The 19,191-nt window shown below is 43.1% G+C and overlaps 1 protein-coding gene across 6 annotated transcripts in view; it reads left to right on the top strand.

Moving 5' to 3' along the window:
• The window catches only part of DPP6 (dipeptidyl peptidase like 6), a 567,835-nt gene extending 562,079 nt beyond the window's left edge, over positions 1-5,756 (top strand). For 5 of the 6 annotated variants that reach the window (XM_074899909.1, XM_074899911.1, XM_074899908.1 and 2 more), the window contains exons 24-26: positions 1,795-1,867; positions 1,967-2,040; positions 3,547-5,756. In XM_074899909.1, coding sequence (XP_074756010.1) covers positions 1,795-1,867; positions 1,967-2,040; positions 3,547-3,693 — 294 coding nt within the window. In that variant the 3' untranslated portion in view covers positions 3,694-5,756. Of the gene's footprint in view, positions 1-1,794; positions 1,868-1,966; positions 2,041-3,546 lie in introns of those variants that run through there. The other variant, XM_074899913.1, reaches the window with a different exon arrangement.
• The last annotated feature ends 13,435 nt before the right edge of the window (positions 5,757-19,191 follow it).

Raw genomic sequence — 19,191 nt, forward strand, 5'->3', positions numbered from 1 at the left:
TTCTTACAGAGAAGGCAGGTTGCACCCTCTGCCCCTGCAGGGGAAGCTTTTCCTGGCTATCTAAATACTGAGTTCATTGTCTCTCAGATTTTGCACTCATGATCTCTAGATTGTTGCAAACTCTCTTAATCCATTTAGAAATTTGAAGGCAGGTCAGAAGAGGTGAACGCAAGAGAAAATATTCCAGAATGAGAGCTTTGTGTTGCCACACGCTCTGTGCATTAAAAAGCTGACCAAAGCAAATAGTGGTACTTTTGGTTGACTTGGGATTATCTGCTAGGAACAGCACCTGAGCTCTCTGCAGAGCATGGCACTGTTCTGGGTAGGACCCTAACTGATAACATATCTCCTACATGCCACAGTTGAGCCATGAGTTGCTTAGGGAGAAGAACTGTTCCTAACCATGGACCTGACATGAACTGTTTGAAGGTCACATAATTCAAGACTTGATGCAGACTCCAAAAAAGCTGTATTGCTGTGTGGCAGGTTACAACTGAAGTAGCAGAAAGGAAGGAGCCATATAGGGGAGAACAGAGTGCAAGATATGTGCCTACATTGTCATGAGACTTAAGCATCGCAGCCAGCAATCTGAGGATGAGAGAACTCATTAATGAAGTCCAGCAATAGAGGGAAGATAAGAGGGCACCCTTTTAAAATTTTCAAACACTTTCGAAGTCCATACAGAGTGTGGAGCTTCGAGAAAGCCAGAACAAGCCTGCATCCACCAAAATTTCTAAAAATTTACCTCTAGCACCAAGGAAATACTCAGGCCCACTTCTAATGTTCAGAATTGCTTTATCTTTTAAACAAAGAGAGATACACATACCTGTAATATAAAATGACAGTGACCATAACTTAATTATACATGCCACCGTTTTTAGCCAGATAATTTGACCTCCATAGCCAGGCATGGAAGGTCCTGTTGCTCTTGGAGATGCACTTGTCTATTTTCTGTTGAAACCACGTAGGAGAGTGGGAAGATGAAAACAGGTAAAAGATAGGATTGCTGAAAGGGTGTCTTAACTAAAAAATACATTGTCATTTAAGCAAACCAGAGCTAGGGCACACGCATTTAAACAGTGAAGGAAACATGAATTTAAGTTGAGACAGCTTCTTTCCTGCCCCCCTGTAAAGCAGTAACATCTGTGATTATGAGACACACATATCTTTTTCCACTCCAAGACTATTCTGGAGTCTTTTGGAGTCTCCTTGACACTTGCATTCTTCTGAATAATGGAGCAAAAAGTGTAGAAGTCCTTCATTTCTCTTACCCAGTACCATTTGCCATCACTCAGATTTGTATTTCCCCTGTGCATCTGAAAGACAGTTAGGGGCAAAGGCATTCTCAGCAGTGGACACTTGAATTTAGTATCAGATCCTCCCCTGGGCTGTCAAAGCTCATTGAGGTTGGCTTTCAAACCATACCAAAGCCACTTCAGTTCTCAGGAGAGTTCTTGGGCATAGGCACCTGGGCACACTTTTCATCGGTGTTTTGTATTCACTGGAAATTCCCTTTGACATTTTCAATGTGTTCTGCAGTTCAGGCTTTTGGTGAACGTTACCAGAACAGAAGAGGGTCTCTGACCTCTCCTGCTGCTCATACTGAGCCTGGAAGGGTGGGTTCTATTTTACCTCCAGACTGATTGAAGTAGCCAAGAGAATATGCTGTACTGGTGTCTGGTTGTTATCCTTGTGATGAAGTATCAAATGGAATTAAGTGTTTCTATTTTCTCCAATATAAATTGCTAATTTCTAGAGAGATTTTTAATCTTATTGCAACCTTTACCTTCACAGATCACCAAATTAGCACACAGAGTCTCATTACTGAAGGAACAGACATTTTTGATCATTCATGCTACTGCTGATGGTAAGTTAGCCCATCATTTGAGCTCATTATATGTTTGATTTGGCTTTGATTTTTCTTAATTAAATTTGCCTCTTTAATGATTGTAATCTGTTTTTACAGAAAAAATCCATTTTCAGCATACTGCAGACCTTATCACACACCTAATTAGGGCAAAGGCTAATTACAGCTTGCAGGTACAGTATGTTTCATTTTTTAAAATTTGAACAGTTATTTCCCAGTTTGAACTCAAACTGCTGTTATGAAACAAGCTTTGAAAACCCAGCTGCAAACACAGCCTGGCAGTAGAAATAGCACCAGCACATGATGTGTTTCTGTATACTCGCATGCTTATTTGATACCACTGTTTTGGTCTGGACAGTTGTAGAACAGTTATTAAATTACAGTAACTTAGATTTTAAGAGACATATCTCTAGGGAATTGATGCCTGTTGACTTTCTTTGGGAACAACAGACCAAATTCAGTATGAATTACAGGGAAACAGGGATCTAAATTAAATCAACCAGGAAAGTTAAGGAGAGAAATGTCAAATTTGGCAACCCACTGCAAACAGCATACTCTGGTCTAGAAAGCCCCTTTCCACCAAATTACATCTCTGGTTTGCTGAATGGCCCATGTCCAAGCTATTAAAGCTTCCTAAATGAACACATCCACCAGCCATGGGCATGGGTCCCTACCCTCTACTACATCCCAAGCCACAACCAGGAGACTGCAGCTAGCTCAGACTCAATCCATGCCAGGAGCTGTGCTACAGCTCACAGTATAGACGGTTGTGTTGCAGTGACCAAGTCCTCCTAATGCCTGATTTACTGAATACCAGCTCCCTCTGGCTGCATTTCTGCAGAGCTTCATATGATGGGTGTGCTTGCTCCATCATGCTCCAAAGACAGGTAGGATGGAGCAGAGACACAGGACCTAAGCAATGAGCCCATCACAGATTTGGTCAGCGCTACAATAACTGAGGTGCCCTGGTACGTTCCCCAATGCAGAAGCGTTATACATAGGAGCCTGAAGGCACAGATGTGCTTGATGCACATCAGAGGTTAGTTGAGGACTGAACGGAGGGATCTACATCTTGTATCAAGGTACTCAGGGCACCTCAGTTCTGTCTGCAAGCATCCAGCCCTAGAAACTCTTTCCCCCCATCAATATCCCCGTCTAGACAACCCATTATGATCCTCTCACATTCCTTCAACATGTGCAAAGTTACCTGTTGTCTTTAAACTACTTCATTTCTAGCTTCCCACATTTTTTTCTATTTAATTACTTGTCCAGTAAGCTTTATTTTAATTTTTTACTTAATTACTTTTTCTTTAAAACCCTCATTTTAGTCAGTAAAACCTGATGCCATTTCTCTCCACGGATTTGCACTGGGGATTTTTTCAGTCTTCACAGGGAGCAAGCATTATTTTTAAGTGTGTTCTGGTTCTGCTTAGTCTGAACTTGTTCAGAATGGAATTAAATGGGAAACCCATCCCCAGAAAAGTTCCTTTTGAAGGAAGTTCCAAATTGCACAGAGAGTGCTGTGGTTCCTGTATTACCCTGGAGCTCATGTGCCTCCCTGGGAAGACATGCAGTGCCAAGGAGTTAAGGGTTTGCAGGCCACCTCAAGTTGCAGATACACGTGGTCAGTCCTGAGACTTTAAGCTCCTAATGCTGTGTATTTCCTTGTTTCTTTGCAGATTTACCCTGATGAAAGCCATTACTTTAGCAATGCAGCATTAGAGCAGCATTTGTACAACTCCATCATCAACTTTTTTGTAGAATGTTTCCAAGTTCAGGACAAACTCCCAATAGCCCCACTGAAAGAGGAGGAGGATGACGATTAACCCTTCTTGTCCGTGCTAAGCACAAGGCAGATCTCTCTAACAATATGCAACTGGATCATTTTCCTGAAGAAAGAGATGTTACATTGTTAGCATGTATTTAAAGAAAACTGAAAGCAGCTCATCTGCTTTACTTGACAGCAACTCCTTCCTAAATGGAAGAACATTCAGCATGGTGAACTCAGCAGAAACTGCTGTCTGAAATTAATCCATCACAACCAACATCTTCTTTTTCTTTTTCTTTTTTTTCTCTTTATTTTCTTTTGGTTCTGTTGGCCACAAAGTGACTTTTAGCATGACAGTGGCAAGACATTGAACTTGAAGGAACACCCCAAGAAACTGCTTTGAGGACTGGAAGATTTAATGTCTCTTTGCATTCAAGCAACCAAGCAGTAACAGTGAAATCCATCATCCATATTACGGTTACTATAGTTAGCATCGCACTGTGCAGAAAAAAATCTAACCTAATACATGGAAAAGATTATAGCACAATTATTTTGAAGGATACTGATTCATACATATTTGCCTGCTCTTTCCCATGTTCAGAAGGTTTCTCATTGCTACAGAACACACCAATTCAATTGTACAAAATATCACTATAGTTACACCGATCTTTACCTTCCTGTAATTGTTTCTTAATTTTGCATAGCTTTTACTTCTGTTTTCATTGGTTTTCATGCTTACCTTATTAGCTTCTCAGCTTGTTCTGGATGGGGAAAAAACATACACTGAATTAACCAACTCATTTTAGACCTTAGGGGTCTAAAAGAGGCAATGAGGGTTGAGGTACCCAGACATTAAAAAAATCTATTAGACTAAAGCAAAGGAAATCTCACTCTCATGTTCCTGGCACAGCCTTTGCCTACAAGATTGAGTATTTTCTTTGGCAGCCTTGAAAAATATGCACATCAATAAGCTAAATCAGCTTAACATTGAGATATTTTTATTGTATAACAGAAAAATAGGCGACAGTCACAATTTTTTTTTTCTTTGTTTAGTGTTGGAACAATTGGTTGGCAGCCTGTTGGAAAAAGGCTAGATGAGGCTATGGGAGCAGGAATTTGTACCAGATACTTCGCAAATCATCTCATAAAGCCATTTAAACAAAACCAATGTGCAGACATTTATTGCACATGCTCTCTGCAGCTTAGTTTTATTCCAGGTCAATGATTAGCACATTCCAAACACGTTTAATTATCTCTTCTGCTCACACTAGTTTTGCTAAGCATAAAAGAAAAAAAAAAAAAGGGAGCATTTTTGCTTTAAAATATCTAACACTTCATTATAGCAGTGCAAAGCAGCTTTTAAAGCTTATTGTGAAAACATGCAACTCCCAGAAAGAAAGCCAACCTTCATTCACTTCCACTTACCACATCATAAGAAAATTGACTAGTGTCGCTCCTTGTAAAATATTCTGACCAAATGTACAGCCAGTATTAATACTGTATATTTCATTTTGTTGTATATAAAGGAATGTAAGTCAGTTATTTGTCAGGTCCCCAATCCAATATTAGTCTTGTGTTCAGCATGCATGCGATAACACTTCTTTGCTGATCAGGACTCTTTAGAAGTACTAGCTTGGAATTATAACAATTAATGTAATTTCTTTTCTTGTTTTGACAGCTTGAATGTCAATACCGATTTCTACTTTTTACATAGTACTGTGGGTAAACTCACATCCTGACAGCAATGATGATGTTTCCATTGTGGCTTTTAGTGTGTCTTTTTTATTATCTTTATTTTAAGCTTTGAATGTTGGTTGTACTTTGACCATCATAAAAAATATATTGATAAACCACAGAAATTACCTAGTTTGGTTTTGATTATCCTCTTTAATTTACAGTGCATCGACATTGTGTGAACAAGAACTACAGTATAAATCTGCTTTATCCGGCAAAATGCCAAATAGACAATGAGAATGCTGCGTGTCCAGATTTTGCTACACTGAACAGGCTCAAAAGCCTGAAATGAACTTGACTTGAGAAATGTAAAAATCTGCTCTGTCCACAATCTTTTGTAGAAAGAACTTTAGGATGTGGCATGGTAGTGTTTCTTCATTCATGGAATAAAACATTATTTTACCACCCTGGTTGCTACTGCTGTTATTTAGTGTTAAGTACTTAAATAAGCATCAAATTGCTGGAAATGCTGTTCCTGTTGAACTGAGCCCAAACTCCAGGGTGCAGATCAGAAAAATTAAAACCAATTTTTATAAATGAATACACATCACCATTTAGTCTGCCTGTAACCTTGATAAATGGTGTTACCATGGTAAATGGTGGCTGCTTTTGAGGAAATCATGAAGTAGCACAAAGTGAGTTCAAGCCCAAAGTAGCAGTTCATGAGAAGACCCCTATGACCCTCTAGTCTTTGGTAAAAATGCACCTTTCCTCCCTTTCTGCCTGCTGACCTGGCACATGGGCATCCTAAGGGCATCAGTCAGACACAACAGCTTTATCGAAGGGATTTTTGCCATTTCATCCAGTGTCCCTTTTCCCGAAGGTCACTTATGGGTTATGAAGTGGGAACAAAGCACTAAAACTTACTGAGTGTTTCATAGCAGATTTTCTGCAGATGATTCTCTATCAGGAAAGGAGCAAACGAGGAGGGAGTCATCCCACCCAAATTCAGATTATTTGTTCCCCTTCAAGCCAAGAGGACAGCCATATACCTGCCAGTGCCATCCTCAGACACCTCCTTTGAACAAGCAGCAGTTTTAATATGTGCCCATTTTACTCCGCTGGCTGTGAAGACAGGAGTGACTATCCCAGAATGAAACAGCTGGGGGACAAGTTAGGGCCATCTCTCGCTGTCGTCTGTAACAGCACTTTGTGGACTGCAAGATCAGCTGGATGTTCCTACACCTGCTTTACACCTGGAAAGGAAATCCTTTCATTTCATAGATTTCCTGGGAAAATGGAGATTTTTGTTCAAATTTAAAATCCTGGCTATGACTGTACCCTACAATACACTGTCCTCTTCATCTCAAGTAATAACTTCAGGAAAAAATTAAATCTGCACAAACACCCATATCTCTAGGCCTAATAAAGACATAAAATACCTTTTAACCCTAAAAGACAATCATGCATCCAGACTGTGAAGCTAAGCTGCCACTTGGAAGTACAAGGGTGACAAGGATGCTTTCCAATGGCACCTGCTGGCTCACTGCACCTCATCAGTGTCCAGAGTGATGGCCCATCAGCTGATACCAACTTGACTGAACCAGATTCACAGGAAGAGAGATCTAGTATTTCACAGCAAAACCAAGAAACTGTTGTGGACACTTACTCTAATCTTTGTTGCCAACAAATCAGGAAGCAAGAAGCTTGAGCGCTGTTCCAGGGCAGGCAGATTGTACCAGTACAAAATAGCTTTGCTGTTATTTTGCTTAATTACCTAAATGTAACTAATATTTTTTTATTGTCCCAACAAATCAAGCATTTCTGGATGCCATAATGTTCAACTGTGGCATCCCAAAGCGGAAGGGAACTAATGAGCAGTGCCCTACTAATTCAGAAGGAAACCACAAAGGGAAAAATGTGGCATTGCTGGTAGCTAATTAACAAAGCCAGGCAGCCAGCCATGTTTGTAATCATCTATGGGTTCAGGCATGGAGCATATAAATCCATCCAAGCTCTGCCCACGAGCTTGGGCCAAATAAATGCCGAATCTCTGACGGGTATGAAGGAAAAAAAAAAAAAAGAGTGAAGGAGAAAGGGTATGTGGGATGCTCACAAAACCTTTCCCATGGAAAGACCAGTGGAGAGTACTGTTAGCAACAGGGAAAAATCGGTGTCTAGTGGGAGAGACCAAAAGAATGAGGCTGATGCTGTTATCCTTGTGGAGCTGTGCTGGTACCTGGAGAGGTGCTTTTGCTGTCATGCTCATGTTGTGTCTCCAAATCTTGCTCAGGTTGACAGAGGTAAGGCACTGCATGTTTTAACTTCGCATACCAGGTCGTAGGGCACATCTGCCCTGCAGTCCTTCCTGGGGCTGCCATGAAGCTTGCTGCCATGAAGCTTCCAGCCATGCTTCTGTGAGTGCTGAGGATACCTTCTTCCTTGCCCTGGATAAATGCTGGCTCACCTTGGTGCTCATTCTTCCCTGAACTTATCTGCTTTCCATTTGCAAAAGAGGAAAAGGCAAAAATGGAAAAGGTAGCAGAAAAAGCTTAAGATCTCAGTTGCCAATTCCTTAATCATTGCCTCTTATTGAGGCAGCTGTTTTCTTATTTCTGTTTTGTTCTCCCAACTTAAGCTTCAGGCTGGAGGCTCAGAGCAGAGTTAAGGACACTTGCTAAAACGTGTCTCTTCTTCCTCCATCTTTTTGTCTTGTCCCCTTTCAGCATGGTTACAGTCTGAGAGCAAACCCAGCACCCCCTTGGAAACTAGAAAGAGACAAGTATAAAAGCATCATGGTGAGTTCTCCCAATAAGCCATAACCAAAATAAATTCATTGTTCTAATAGTTAATTCATACTTGGCCATCATCCTTTGCTTGGTGCTTATTCTTTTGCTGTGAAGGAATAAGGAAGAGAAGATCCCAAAGATTAATTACTTGTCCTCCCTATTGCACCAGGCCTCCTGCTACAAAGACATGTGCTGGACTGGCTCTCCCCACTCCCACCAGCCAGCCAGCCCTCCATCCACCTCGCAGCCTGTGGTAAGTGCAGAATCATGCAGCTCACAGAGGGAAAAGCAGGGGTGTTTGGGAGGGATAGGAGACCATATCGCAATATTCATGTTTTGACAAAGGATAGGCTGAGCATAGAGAGGCCTGTAGCCAGTCGGTGTGTCCAGTTGTGGTGTTTCAAGTTGTGAAGCATCCCACCTTACCCTTCCACTGCTCACTGCAGCTGATGCAGACAGATGGGACTCTAAAACCCAGGGGCGCCCATGCCTCTGCTGTTGGAAGAATCCATCAGTTTGAAATAGCCCTGAGCAAGACATCACCCATTGCTTACAGCAGGTATCAGGAGCTCACCTCCACAAGCCACTGAGCAAGCAGCATGTATGTGGAAACAAGACTTCGGCTTTCCTTCTTTTTCACATCTTCCACCTAATTTTGCTGCAGAGCCAAGGGGAAATAAGGACATGTCTAGTCTGCATGACAGGAAAACTGGGTAAGCAATGATCCTGCTCTCTGGGAGCAGCTGCCAATGTCTTTGCTAAGCATTAACAGAGGAAAATCTTCAACTGTCTCAACGTCACGACACTGATGTAACCCTGTGTCTATTCTTAAAACATCCCAGTGTGGCACTCAGGTGTTTAGAGAAGAACCAGAGTTTTCATTTCCAAAACGAGCCCCAAAAGTTACCTATTGTCTGCGCATTTTTTTGGTGTGATTGTAACAACCTTAAAACATCATTTGACTTTTCCATCACAGCTGAAGAAATGAAGGGTTGAGGACATCCTTTTTCTGAGCACCCTCAGCTGGGATCACCCTGACTGACCAACTCCAAAGGGGACAGAATGAAAATGGAGTGACCTCTGGGGACAGGGACCAGTGGGAGAGGAGAAACTACCCCTGCTGCCACTCTCACACCAATGTGAGGCAGAAGGGGACAGGTTTCCAACAGCCCAGTCTTGGAACTGCCCCAGGATGGAGGAACCAGCTTCTCCCCATCCCATGACCAAATGTAAAATCACCCTCCCAGTGTGGTCTTGGGTCCTTTATTTGGCCACAGTAATTGATGTCCTTTGTAAACAACAATTTCTGCTACAGCAGTTGTGGTGCTAGAAGTTGTGAAGAGGAAGATTCAAAAATCCTTTGTAAAATGGATTTTTTTCTTCTTCTTCTTTTTTTTTTTTTTTTTTTGCTTCAAGACATTCATTAAAAGCCTCATATTAAATGAAGCTACATTCTGCCTCCTCACTGGGATAACAGGTTTAATCAAAATGTCCATTTCCATGACCAAGAGAGAAAAGTAAAAGGCAAATATAGATGTAACGAGGCCCCAGGAAAGCACAAAAGTAAATAATGATTCAGTATTCCTGTGGAATAGCAAGGTTCCTTCATTTTTTTTCCCTTCCTTCATAATAAATGTACCTTTTCGGTCATTTTAAAGCAAGAAACAACTCTTTGAGCTGATGTGAATGCTCTCTTCCTTGCTGAAAAAGGCCTTACACTGTCTTTGCAACAGTTGTTTTCAATGTCCTGAAATGTAGTTTGTGCTGAGTATTTCCAGTAACGTTTTTGTACTATTTGTAGTGAGGATTGGTAACCAGCCTGCACAAGCTCCCAAGTACCTGCTCCCACCATCTTGTCTAGGAGCCCCTTGAAGTGGGGTAAGTCCTTCACCTGGAAAACCAAACCCAGAGCAAAACTTGAACAAGGCAAATCCTCTGCTCCATGTTCTGCTCCAAAACACCATGGGAAAAGAGTGTGGAAACTCAGGAGCTCAGCAGGGCAGTCCTTTGCAATAGTTTCTGGCTGACTTTTGTTCCCTGTAAATTCACATTTGGATGCACAGAAAGCAGGAAATTCAGGATGCTCTTTTACCTGTACTTGGTTCCTTCTTCATCAAAACAACATAGCCGTTACATGAGGCAATGTAACCATCGCAGGAGTCTGGCATGTACCCAAAAGTTTGCCACCTATTAAAAAGTGTTGCAGAGGAAGGGGGAAAGATGAGAGCCCAGCGATGAGATAGTCCATCCTGAGATGGGGTCCCTCCCCTGATACGGTTAGGGTTATGCCCATGAAAGACATAGAGACCTTCCATCTCAGACATTTTCGGTCTGTGCTTTAATAGAGGTCCACAAAAGGCAGATGAGAAAAGCAAACCTAACACCAATAATCTTAAATTTACTAGCTAGCAAGCCTCAGTGGGAAATCTTTAGTAGTATAGAAATCAAAAAGTGAGTTGAAAACAGCTAAGATCTGGCTCCCAGCTGTTCCCCTGAGGCAGAGGCTCTGAGTAGCTGATCACAGCCTGCACTCTCAGAGCTGCCAGGAGCAAGAAGTGCTGCACCCATGATGATGATGAGAGTGCTGGGAGGGAACAAAAAGGGGCACATTTCTCACCCAAAAGCTGCCAGCCATGCCTGCATTTTTATCCTGCATCTTGTGTTCATGAAAGTTAACGGTCACAGAGGAAATCAGTGGTGGCAATACGAGCAGTAACCACGTCAGCCGTGAAGAGTTGTACTGAAAGCCACAGAGGGTCTGGTGCTGCAACAGGAACAAAAATCGCAGTTATCAATACTGGAGCTGGCAATAAGGCATCTGTCAGCTGCTGGTGGTGATGGTGTTGTAGGGGAAAAGAGCAACTAGTGTCCCAGCCTTGAGTGGAAACCAGAGCCAGTGCTATGGCAGCATTTTTCACCCTTCTTGACTCTGCACAGTGGGCTTCAGTTCTTCTTGAAGAGGCATTTTTTGAAGATAGAAGCCCTGGAAACATTAAATTCAAACCTCATTAACTGCGTAGGATTTATCTGCGATCCAGTAGACTTTTGTTTTCACTGTGATGATTCTTGCAATTATATAATTTTCAAGGAAATTGGGATGGGAGAAACTTCTCTCACTTGCCTCGAGTGGCAGACTGTAAACAATTTATCATGCAACGCAGCAACAGCAGCCAGAAACTCAGCCCAAACTTCCCTGAAAAAATCTGCAACTCTGGCTCAACAAATAGCAGTTGGAAAAGCACTGCCCTTTCCTACATCAGGATTTTAAAGACAAAATATCCTTCATTCCCTCATTCAGCACCTTCAGAAAAGAAAGTAAAGAAGAGCAAGAAATCCCTGTCTGAAGCATTTCACTGGATGCAAAGGCTCATTTTGCCTGCAAAGTCTCTGGGTTACCTGTACCAAGATGCTTTTAAGAAAAAGTTAGCATGACAAAGTTTTTTCTGGACAAGTGTCAGCTGTTTTCAGGACTGAAATGTAGATGTTTACACTGAACATCTCCACAGATTAGACATCCAGTCTAGGCCCTCTTTATAGCTTTTTTTTGCAGAAGACTAATAGGCACTTTAGGGCACAATATATCTAGCCACCATCTCCAGATGCCCACTTTGGGATGACAGGTGCTGCATGGGTTGCATGGACCAGGCAGATCTGGGTGAGCAGATCAGCTATAGATACCTCTTTTTACCAGAGGAGACAGGGAAAGCAAAGAAAGCATTAGATCTGTAAAGGAATGACTTTTAAGAAACGAACAAACCCCTCAATTTTCTATCAGATTGCTTACTGCAGCTATAAGCAGAGCACAGACACTTGCTGTTATCTATTTATTACACTTCACAGTGCCAGGGAAGCTTTTGAGTGGTAGGATGCCATCTGCTGCTCCGAACGGTTATTTCCTCCCTTCCTATCCATTCGCAGCAGGCAGCTTGTGCCGATGGGGGGAAATTTGGAATATGTTTGGATAATTTGCAAAGTGAAAATTTTTTCACCCATGATACAAAATTTGCCAGATAATAGAAAGTGGAGTGAAGAGTTGAATCTCACAGGCACTGGCTCAGTTATGAAGAAAAGCTTTGCAATGAAAGAGGCATCCCAGAGAAGGTATACGATATTTAACCTCAGATCAGCTTGCAAAGAAGATTGGGTTTTGTATAATTTCCAGTTTAATGACAAGACTTGCTGCTAATTCTGCTAACACCCATCTTCACCACCGCAGAAACAATCATCTCCACATCTGTGAGTCAATGTGATATGATCTGTGAGTCGATGTGATCACCCTATGACCCTGAAATATAGTCCCAGCATGTCTTTCTAAAATCTGTAGAGTGAAGAACAAATTAAAACACACTGCTGGCTCTCGGGGACTGGAACTTAAACCTGCAAGCAAGCTCTATTAAGTCCAGTAATAGATACCAGTCATCCTCAGCCATACAATGGAAGTAAAATGGGATGAATAGCACATCATCAGCTCCAGCACTCCAGCAGTAATAAGCATCACGCTGGGCTCACTGCACTGACTAATCCATAATTTATTGGGCTTCATAAATATCAAAACATACCACAGCTGTTAGTACTTCAGTGCAAAACCCACCAATATTGCTTCAATTATTCAGGAGCTCATAGCAGGAGCCAGTCAACTGCTTCGAAGGTGCAATTTTAGAAGGTATCAATTACTTAGGAGTTTCAGCAGCGCAGTTGCCAGCCAGGCCTTCGGGGCAGCTGGCATGGGGAGCACTGGGAGCACCAACAAGAAGAAAAATTGCTTCTCCCTCAAAAATAGCTTAAAGCCTTGAGCCACACACAGGGAGGGATGCACGCAGCTCAGTGGCAACGTTCAGAGGGGCTATGTGCAGTCCCCTACAACCCTTGGAGGAGTCTCTGCTTCAGCATCTCACTCTGAGAGGCTGCCAGAACAATCATTAATCAACAGTTCCAAAAGCTTGCACTCCTAAATTTACCTTCCATGCAGGACACAAGCTAGACTTGCTTAAGTGACAAAGCCCAGCAGTTTGAGTCACCTCTCCAGCAAGGAACCGCCATTTGAAACTATCCTGGGCTTTCCTTCCTGAAGACACTTCCCTCTCCCAATGGCATTTGGATGCTGAAGACAAGACCAGAGACTGTGGTCAGCTGTTTGGTGGGTTGAGGTCGGGGTTACAATTGCCAGATGGCACAATGGCTAATGCACAGACTCAGGTCCCACACACATCATCCCTGTCCACGCTCACACTGCAGATCCAGCCCCTCCACTGGGGTTCATACATCACATCTCCTCTGTTTAAAGCCAGGCTTCCAGGTTGGACTGGTTCAATCACAATGACCATGTGTTGGTTTGATAGTTGTGTTTTATGGGCCAATACTTTTTTCCACTGAAAAAAAAAAAAAAAAAAAGAAAACTTGGTTTAATTCGAACTTCTATCCTGTGACATCCTCCTGCAAAGCACTGGGAACAGGAAAATAAGGTACTTGAAGAAGCAGATGGCATATCGCCAATGCTCAACCATTATAAGGTATATACCCAGAATAAGATATATACCAAGTGGACATTTGCTACTGGAAAAAGAGAGTCTCAAGGATAATTGGGTATTTGCAAACTTCAGAAAAACAGGCATCCAGCAGGAGATGATGATGATATTCTCCATCAAGAGGAAAGGCTGAGCTGAACTATATGAGACAGCAAAGAAGCCATGTGGAAAAGCCTGATGGCAAAACACAAGAGAAAGGAAAGCAGGTCTTACTCACTGGGCTCTGTGGGGACTTTTCTGTAGCGTGAGATCCAGGATGTGAACCCCCACGTACAGGGCAACCTGACCTGGCTCTGTCCCCATGAGAGAAGGGGCAGGAGAAAGCATGGAGCTCCCTGGGGGACACAGTGTCTGAGAGGTGGAAAGGGACCTTCTGAAATGAGAGCAGAGGAGCAATGTCTGAAATGACTGGGGGCTCCAAGAGCAAAGGAGGAAATCAAGCTTCAAAACATTGAAATAAATAAAAATCTAGGAAAAGTTTGACACAGGACACAGGACCGGTCTCCCCTGAAATGTTACAGAAGAGTGTATTCCTGCTGCAGAGGAACATCTGCTGATGTTGAAGGAAATTTCTGGGACTGTTTTGGATACTGCAATTGCAGTTCCTTCACACCAGGCTGTGTTTCATGGCAGAGAGCACTTGCGGGAAACATCCACAACCCACTGTCCAGCTGGTATTGCTCACAGTCTCACAGAAAATCATGCTTACAGGGATTATGGTCATCACTATAAAATGTAATGATGTAAAAAAAACCCTCTCTCCTCATTATCACCTCCTCCCTCCAAAAGTAACCCTAAAGGTTGTCTCAGTGCAGAGTCACAGCCTCACTGAGTGTGTCTGAAGTGCCCTTGTGCTCTGAGACAGTCGTGGCACCATGCAGGTGCACCACCACAGCAGTGTCACCATCCGCCCGACCCACAGGATAACGATGGAATGGTCCAACGTCACAGGAGGCATCACTGGGAACAAAAGAGGAGGTAAAGTCCTCTATCCAGAGGGTTTAGAGAAAAATCCTATGGCTGCTCATGTCTGTGAAATCCTCAGTGTAGATTTTGAGTTATCTACAAGCATGTCTGTGGATAAACATCTCAGTGCAGCTGTCCCCTTGGCTTCTCTGTGGCCAGTGGAGATCTGGTACCTGTACCTATACCTCACTTTCCTTTCCATGGCAGTCAGGGGTAAGGGGCAGGGCTGGAAAGGAAAGTCTCAGGGTCCAGCCACCATCATGTGCTCAGCACAGCATGGAGCAGCATAGAGCCTGGACACATGCATGGGTTTAAGTTTCCCACATCATTCATGAAACAAAGCAAAGAATGTTATCTGAAATAGATGTTAGTGTACCCCAGGAAAGGGATTTAGTCTGGTCAATGCCTGCAGTACCTTTAGTCAAGTAGGCAGGACACAGTCAGATAAAATGCAAGCATGACCAGAGCTTCAGCAAATCCCATTTGACAATCTGAAGCCAAACTTTGTAAATTAAACTCAGATTTATTTTCATGTCCAAACACTACAGACCTGCTGGCCCAGATTGGTCCACTCCTTTGCTCCAGAACTGGGAAGCTGCTTTTCTGCATCTTCAAAGCTTGTAGGAGGTTTTTTTTTTAATCTTTAGTAAGAGTAGAGCAAATTCCTGGTGTTTCAACGCGGCCAGAGCTGTCAAAAGGCCTCCCAGGTCTCCAAAGTTCAGGTCTACTTTTTTTTTAAACAGACAACAGCTTCCCAGTCCCATGACTTCTGCAAAACAAACAGACAAAAAAAAACCAAAAACAAACAAACAAACAAACAAACAAAAAACACAACAAAAAAAACCCCTTTGTATGTTATATTTCTATTAAAAGGTTTGCTGAACCAAAGCGAGGCCATTTCCTGAAATAAGGGAAAGGGCAGTGTGGCACAGAAGGGCATATACTGCTGGGCAGGGCTCCTGCAAACGAACAGCATGAAATTTTCATGCAAATTTCCCACTGGGACCTCTTGAATAAAGCTCCAGATTTCCCTGCCCTTAATGAATAAAACACTCGGCCTCATTAGTGGAGTCTCTGGCATGAGGACAACAAACACCACCTTTGCCACCAAGTTGACCCAAGAATTGGTGAGATCAGAGATAAATGTTGCTCTTAAACTTGTGCTGAAGAAGACATAAAAACACATTAGGTCATAAATTCATTCATGGTGATGCAACATGAGGGTAATAGAGATATCAGTACCAATTTATCAGGATATCAGGTACCAATTTCAGAAAGATTTTTTTTTTCCCTTAGAAGGCTTACAAACCATTTTCAAAGCAGCGAAGTTCTTCAATGTATTTTTTCTTTGCCCAGTATGAGTGTTCCCCAAGTCTTTTGGGAACTGGCATGTGCATTTGGGGGGGTGGCTTTTGCACAGCATCAAAAACAAAGGGGCTCTGAAAAGGGCCTCTTGATATAGCTCTGATGAATCTAATACCACACAGCTGTGTACTCTATGTCTGCACAGCCCAAGGAGCAGCCTGGATCAGCCCCACACATCCCCATAGACTGTAGCAATGGCATCTCGGGCCCTCCCCACTCTCCTTAAAACCAGGCGAGCACTGTGTACCCTGCTTCATGACCCACCTCCCTTGATCTGGTTGGCCTTGACCCAAGCACACAACCACTACCAGCCGCTGATGGGACTGATGCCTGCTACCCAGTGGGATGCAGGAGAGGCGTCTCAGTCAGTGCACAGAGGTATCCTGGGGTTTTGTGCAAGGCCAGTAGCTCAGGCATCTCCCAGTACACACATTGTACAGCCCAGTCCCTTGGGACCCTTTCTGAGTCAGGGCTGTGCTTCTTGTAGCTCCACAAACAGGGCCAGTGATGCTGCACAGAAGCAAGAGCACATCTTTGAAAGAGGGATTGTCACATCCACTCTGTTGCCTATTAGTGGTCTCCGAGAGGCAGAGCTCCCCAGCTACACAGTCTGGCTCTCCCTCCAGCTCTGCCTTCTCCTTCTTTCTCATGAATAAAATTTAAAAAGGAAATAAAAAGTAAACTTTCTGGAGCTGACTCATATTTCAGAGTGGCTAAGGGTCTCATTTTCCTATTCAGGCACTTTGGATGTGGCAGCTCTGAACCCAGCCTTGGCTCTGTGCATATTAAGTGAGATCAGCCCTTGCATGGGGCTGGTATGGAAAGGGAGGAGCAGCATCAGTAGTGCTGGCTCAAGAGCAGAGCTCTTGTGTTCCTGGATGTGAATGTGCCTAGTCCTCCTGAAGAAGGGGAAGACATTTAGGGTGTGCAAGAGATTATCCAGTGCGCATCCATGCGAAAAAAAAGTGCCAGTGTTGAAGTGAAAGGCTTCTTGTGCAACCTTCCCTCCCCACATGCCCCAGTGGATAGGCAGGTCAGTGCTACAGCATTTCATTTACACAGGACACTGGCCTGCTTTAAGGCATGGGCATTGCCTGGGGAATCCTTGCTGGAATTTCAAATCCTCCAAATGCATCTCTCTGTCACTCGGAAGCCAGCTTTAAATTTTGTACATGTTAGTGTTGCCCTTTCTCCAAGTGCAGTCATATCCTGGCATGGACATTTCTCGTCTGCTGAGCACTCCCAGGCTACAAGGTTTATGGGTTGGTTTCCGTATACATAAGCTACATAGCAGAGTGTTGGTGTATTTGTGTGGCAACTTATTTAACTTATAAGTAATCATGTTTTTGAAAGAGAGATGAAAAGCATGGAAAAACAAACCCCTCTGCCATGTGCCTCCCCAGGACTGACCGCTTGCTCACATTTTAAGAAGTACATTTGTTGACACCTGCCATATTCAGTCTCTACCGTACACTTCAAACCCCACAGTTTTGAGCCAAGGATTCTCAGCATCTTCTTTACTGCAAAAGCTCTGTAAATCCAATGCATATACATTGAGTCTAGCTGCTGAGTCCAGGAAAACATAAATATGGAAAGCCTACTACAAAAAATGTAGTCTAGCAATTCCCAGGCTTTTAGTCACTACATGAACATATGGAGACTGTCTGCTTTTACTTCGTAACTTGCTCACTCTGTCGAGTACTATAAACAGCCATTTTTCTATGTACAACTCTGACAGCTTTAACTTGAATAGTATATAGAGGGAGAGAGGCAAACACCTCTGCTGTCACCAGCCAAACACCTCACTGCACACAGTCAGCTGGAGCAGATAAACACTCTGCTCTTTAAAAGCATCACAAAACTGTGACAGCTGGATTATGGTTCAACCACACAGTTCAGATGATCTGGGTTATCTGGGAAGTGTCCCTGCTGCTGGGATGAGCCAGTCCCACAAGGTTGCTGCCATTTGCATTGATAATGACTTGTTACCCAGTGCAAACATTTTCTTCAAGATAGGAACATTTGGAATAATTAAAAAAAAAAAAAACAAAAACCACCCCAAACAACACCACAACAAACCACCAGATTTGGACACCATTCTTGCCAATGATCCACACTAATGTACCCTTTGTGCTGTGGTGCAGAAGGTCATGATTCAGACTCTGAAATAAGTTGAGTCATAGCAGTACAAAGTCTCTCAAATGGCTAATGGAGCCCTCAGGAGCTGCTGAAGAGAACGTTGGGTATTTAGCTGGATATTGACTTTATTGAGAAGACAAAGGAATGACGGACCTCAGCTCTGCCTGCTCTCATGTTTTTTCACCTCTGGAATTACTCCTTCTGGAACCTTTCTGCTCCTTAAGCCCTGAGCAGCTTGTGCCTGCATCCCTATAGACAGTAGACCCCCAAAATTTTGCACAGGGAGGTCTGACTCTGCCAGGAGGCGAAGGGATACTGCAGTTGTCTCCTGCTTATTGCACCCAAACTTTTCTCCCTTCTGCATCTCCACCAGCCTGCAGAGGTGGAACACAGAGCTGTGGCCCGTGAGGTCTTGGGGACATCTCCACAGGAACAGAAACTACAGCAAATACAGCTCAGTTTTAAAGCTGAAACTGGTGCTCTGATGGCCACTGGCCATCCTCCCATCCAAGGAAAACAACTTCATCTTGGTTTCCATGAGAGCAATTGAATGAGATGTTCATCTAGAAGATCAGAAACATTTTACAGCTGTGAATCACGATTGTGTGAGACAGATAATTAGGCAATTAGAACAATTAAATGTTAAAAAACCACCATGTCTAGAAATTAGGGTGAAGAAGGGAAGACAAGAAAATTCTTGCAGGGTTTTTTTTCTGAAGTTTTTCAAACAGCAATGGTGCAGGAGCAAGAAGCTGGACAGAAGAGAAGGGAGGGAGGACACAGACGAGACACTGAGCTGTGGGCTGCAAGTTGTCCTGGGCAAGGCATACAAAAATTAATAGCTGTCCCTGTGAATTTAAGGTGGGATTTCTTAGGTAATTGATTTCACTCATCAAAATCGTCAGTCATTAAAAATCTACAGAGAACACCAATGACACATTATTTGGGCTTTGGGGCCATTAAGTGATTTTTTTGCAACCTTAATATTTCCAAATTGAGGTAAGCCAGAGCCACCATTCAGAGAGCAGTTATGCCTCCAGGCATCTCCCTGGGGAGCTGCGTTTCCTATCGGCTTGCAACAGCCTGTTCTTCTTCTGG

Source organism: Athene noctua, chromosome 2, assembly GCF_965140245.1.
Source record: "Athene noctua chromosome 2, bAthNoc1.hap1.1, whole genome shotgun sequence".
Taxonomy (NCBI): domain Eukaryota; kingdom Metazoa; phylum Chordata; class Aves; order Strigiformes; family Strigidae; genus Athene; species Athene noctua.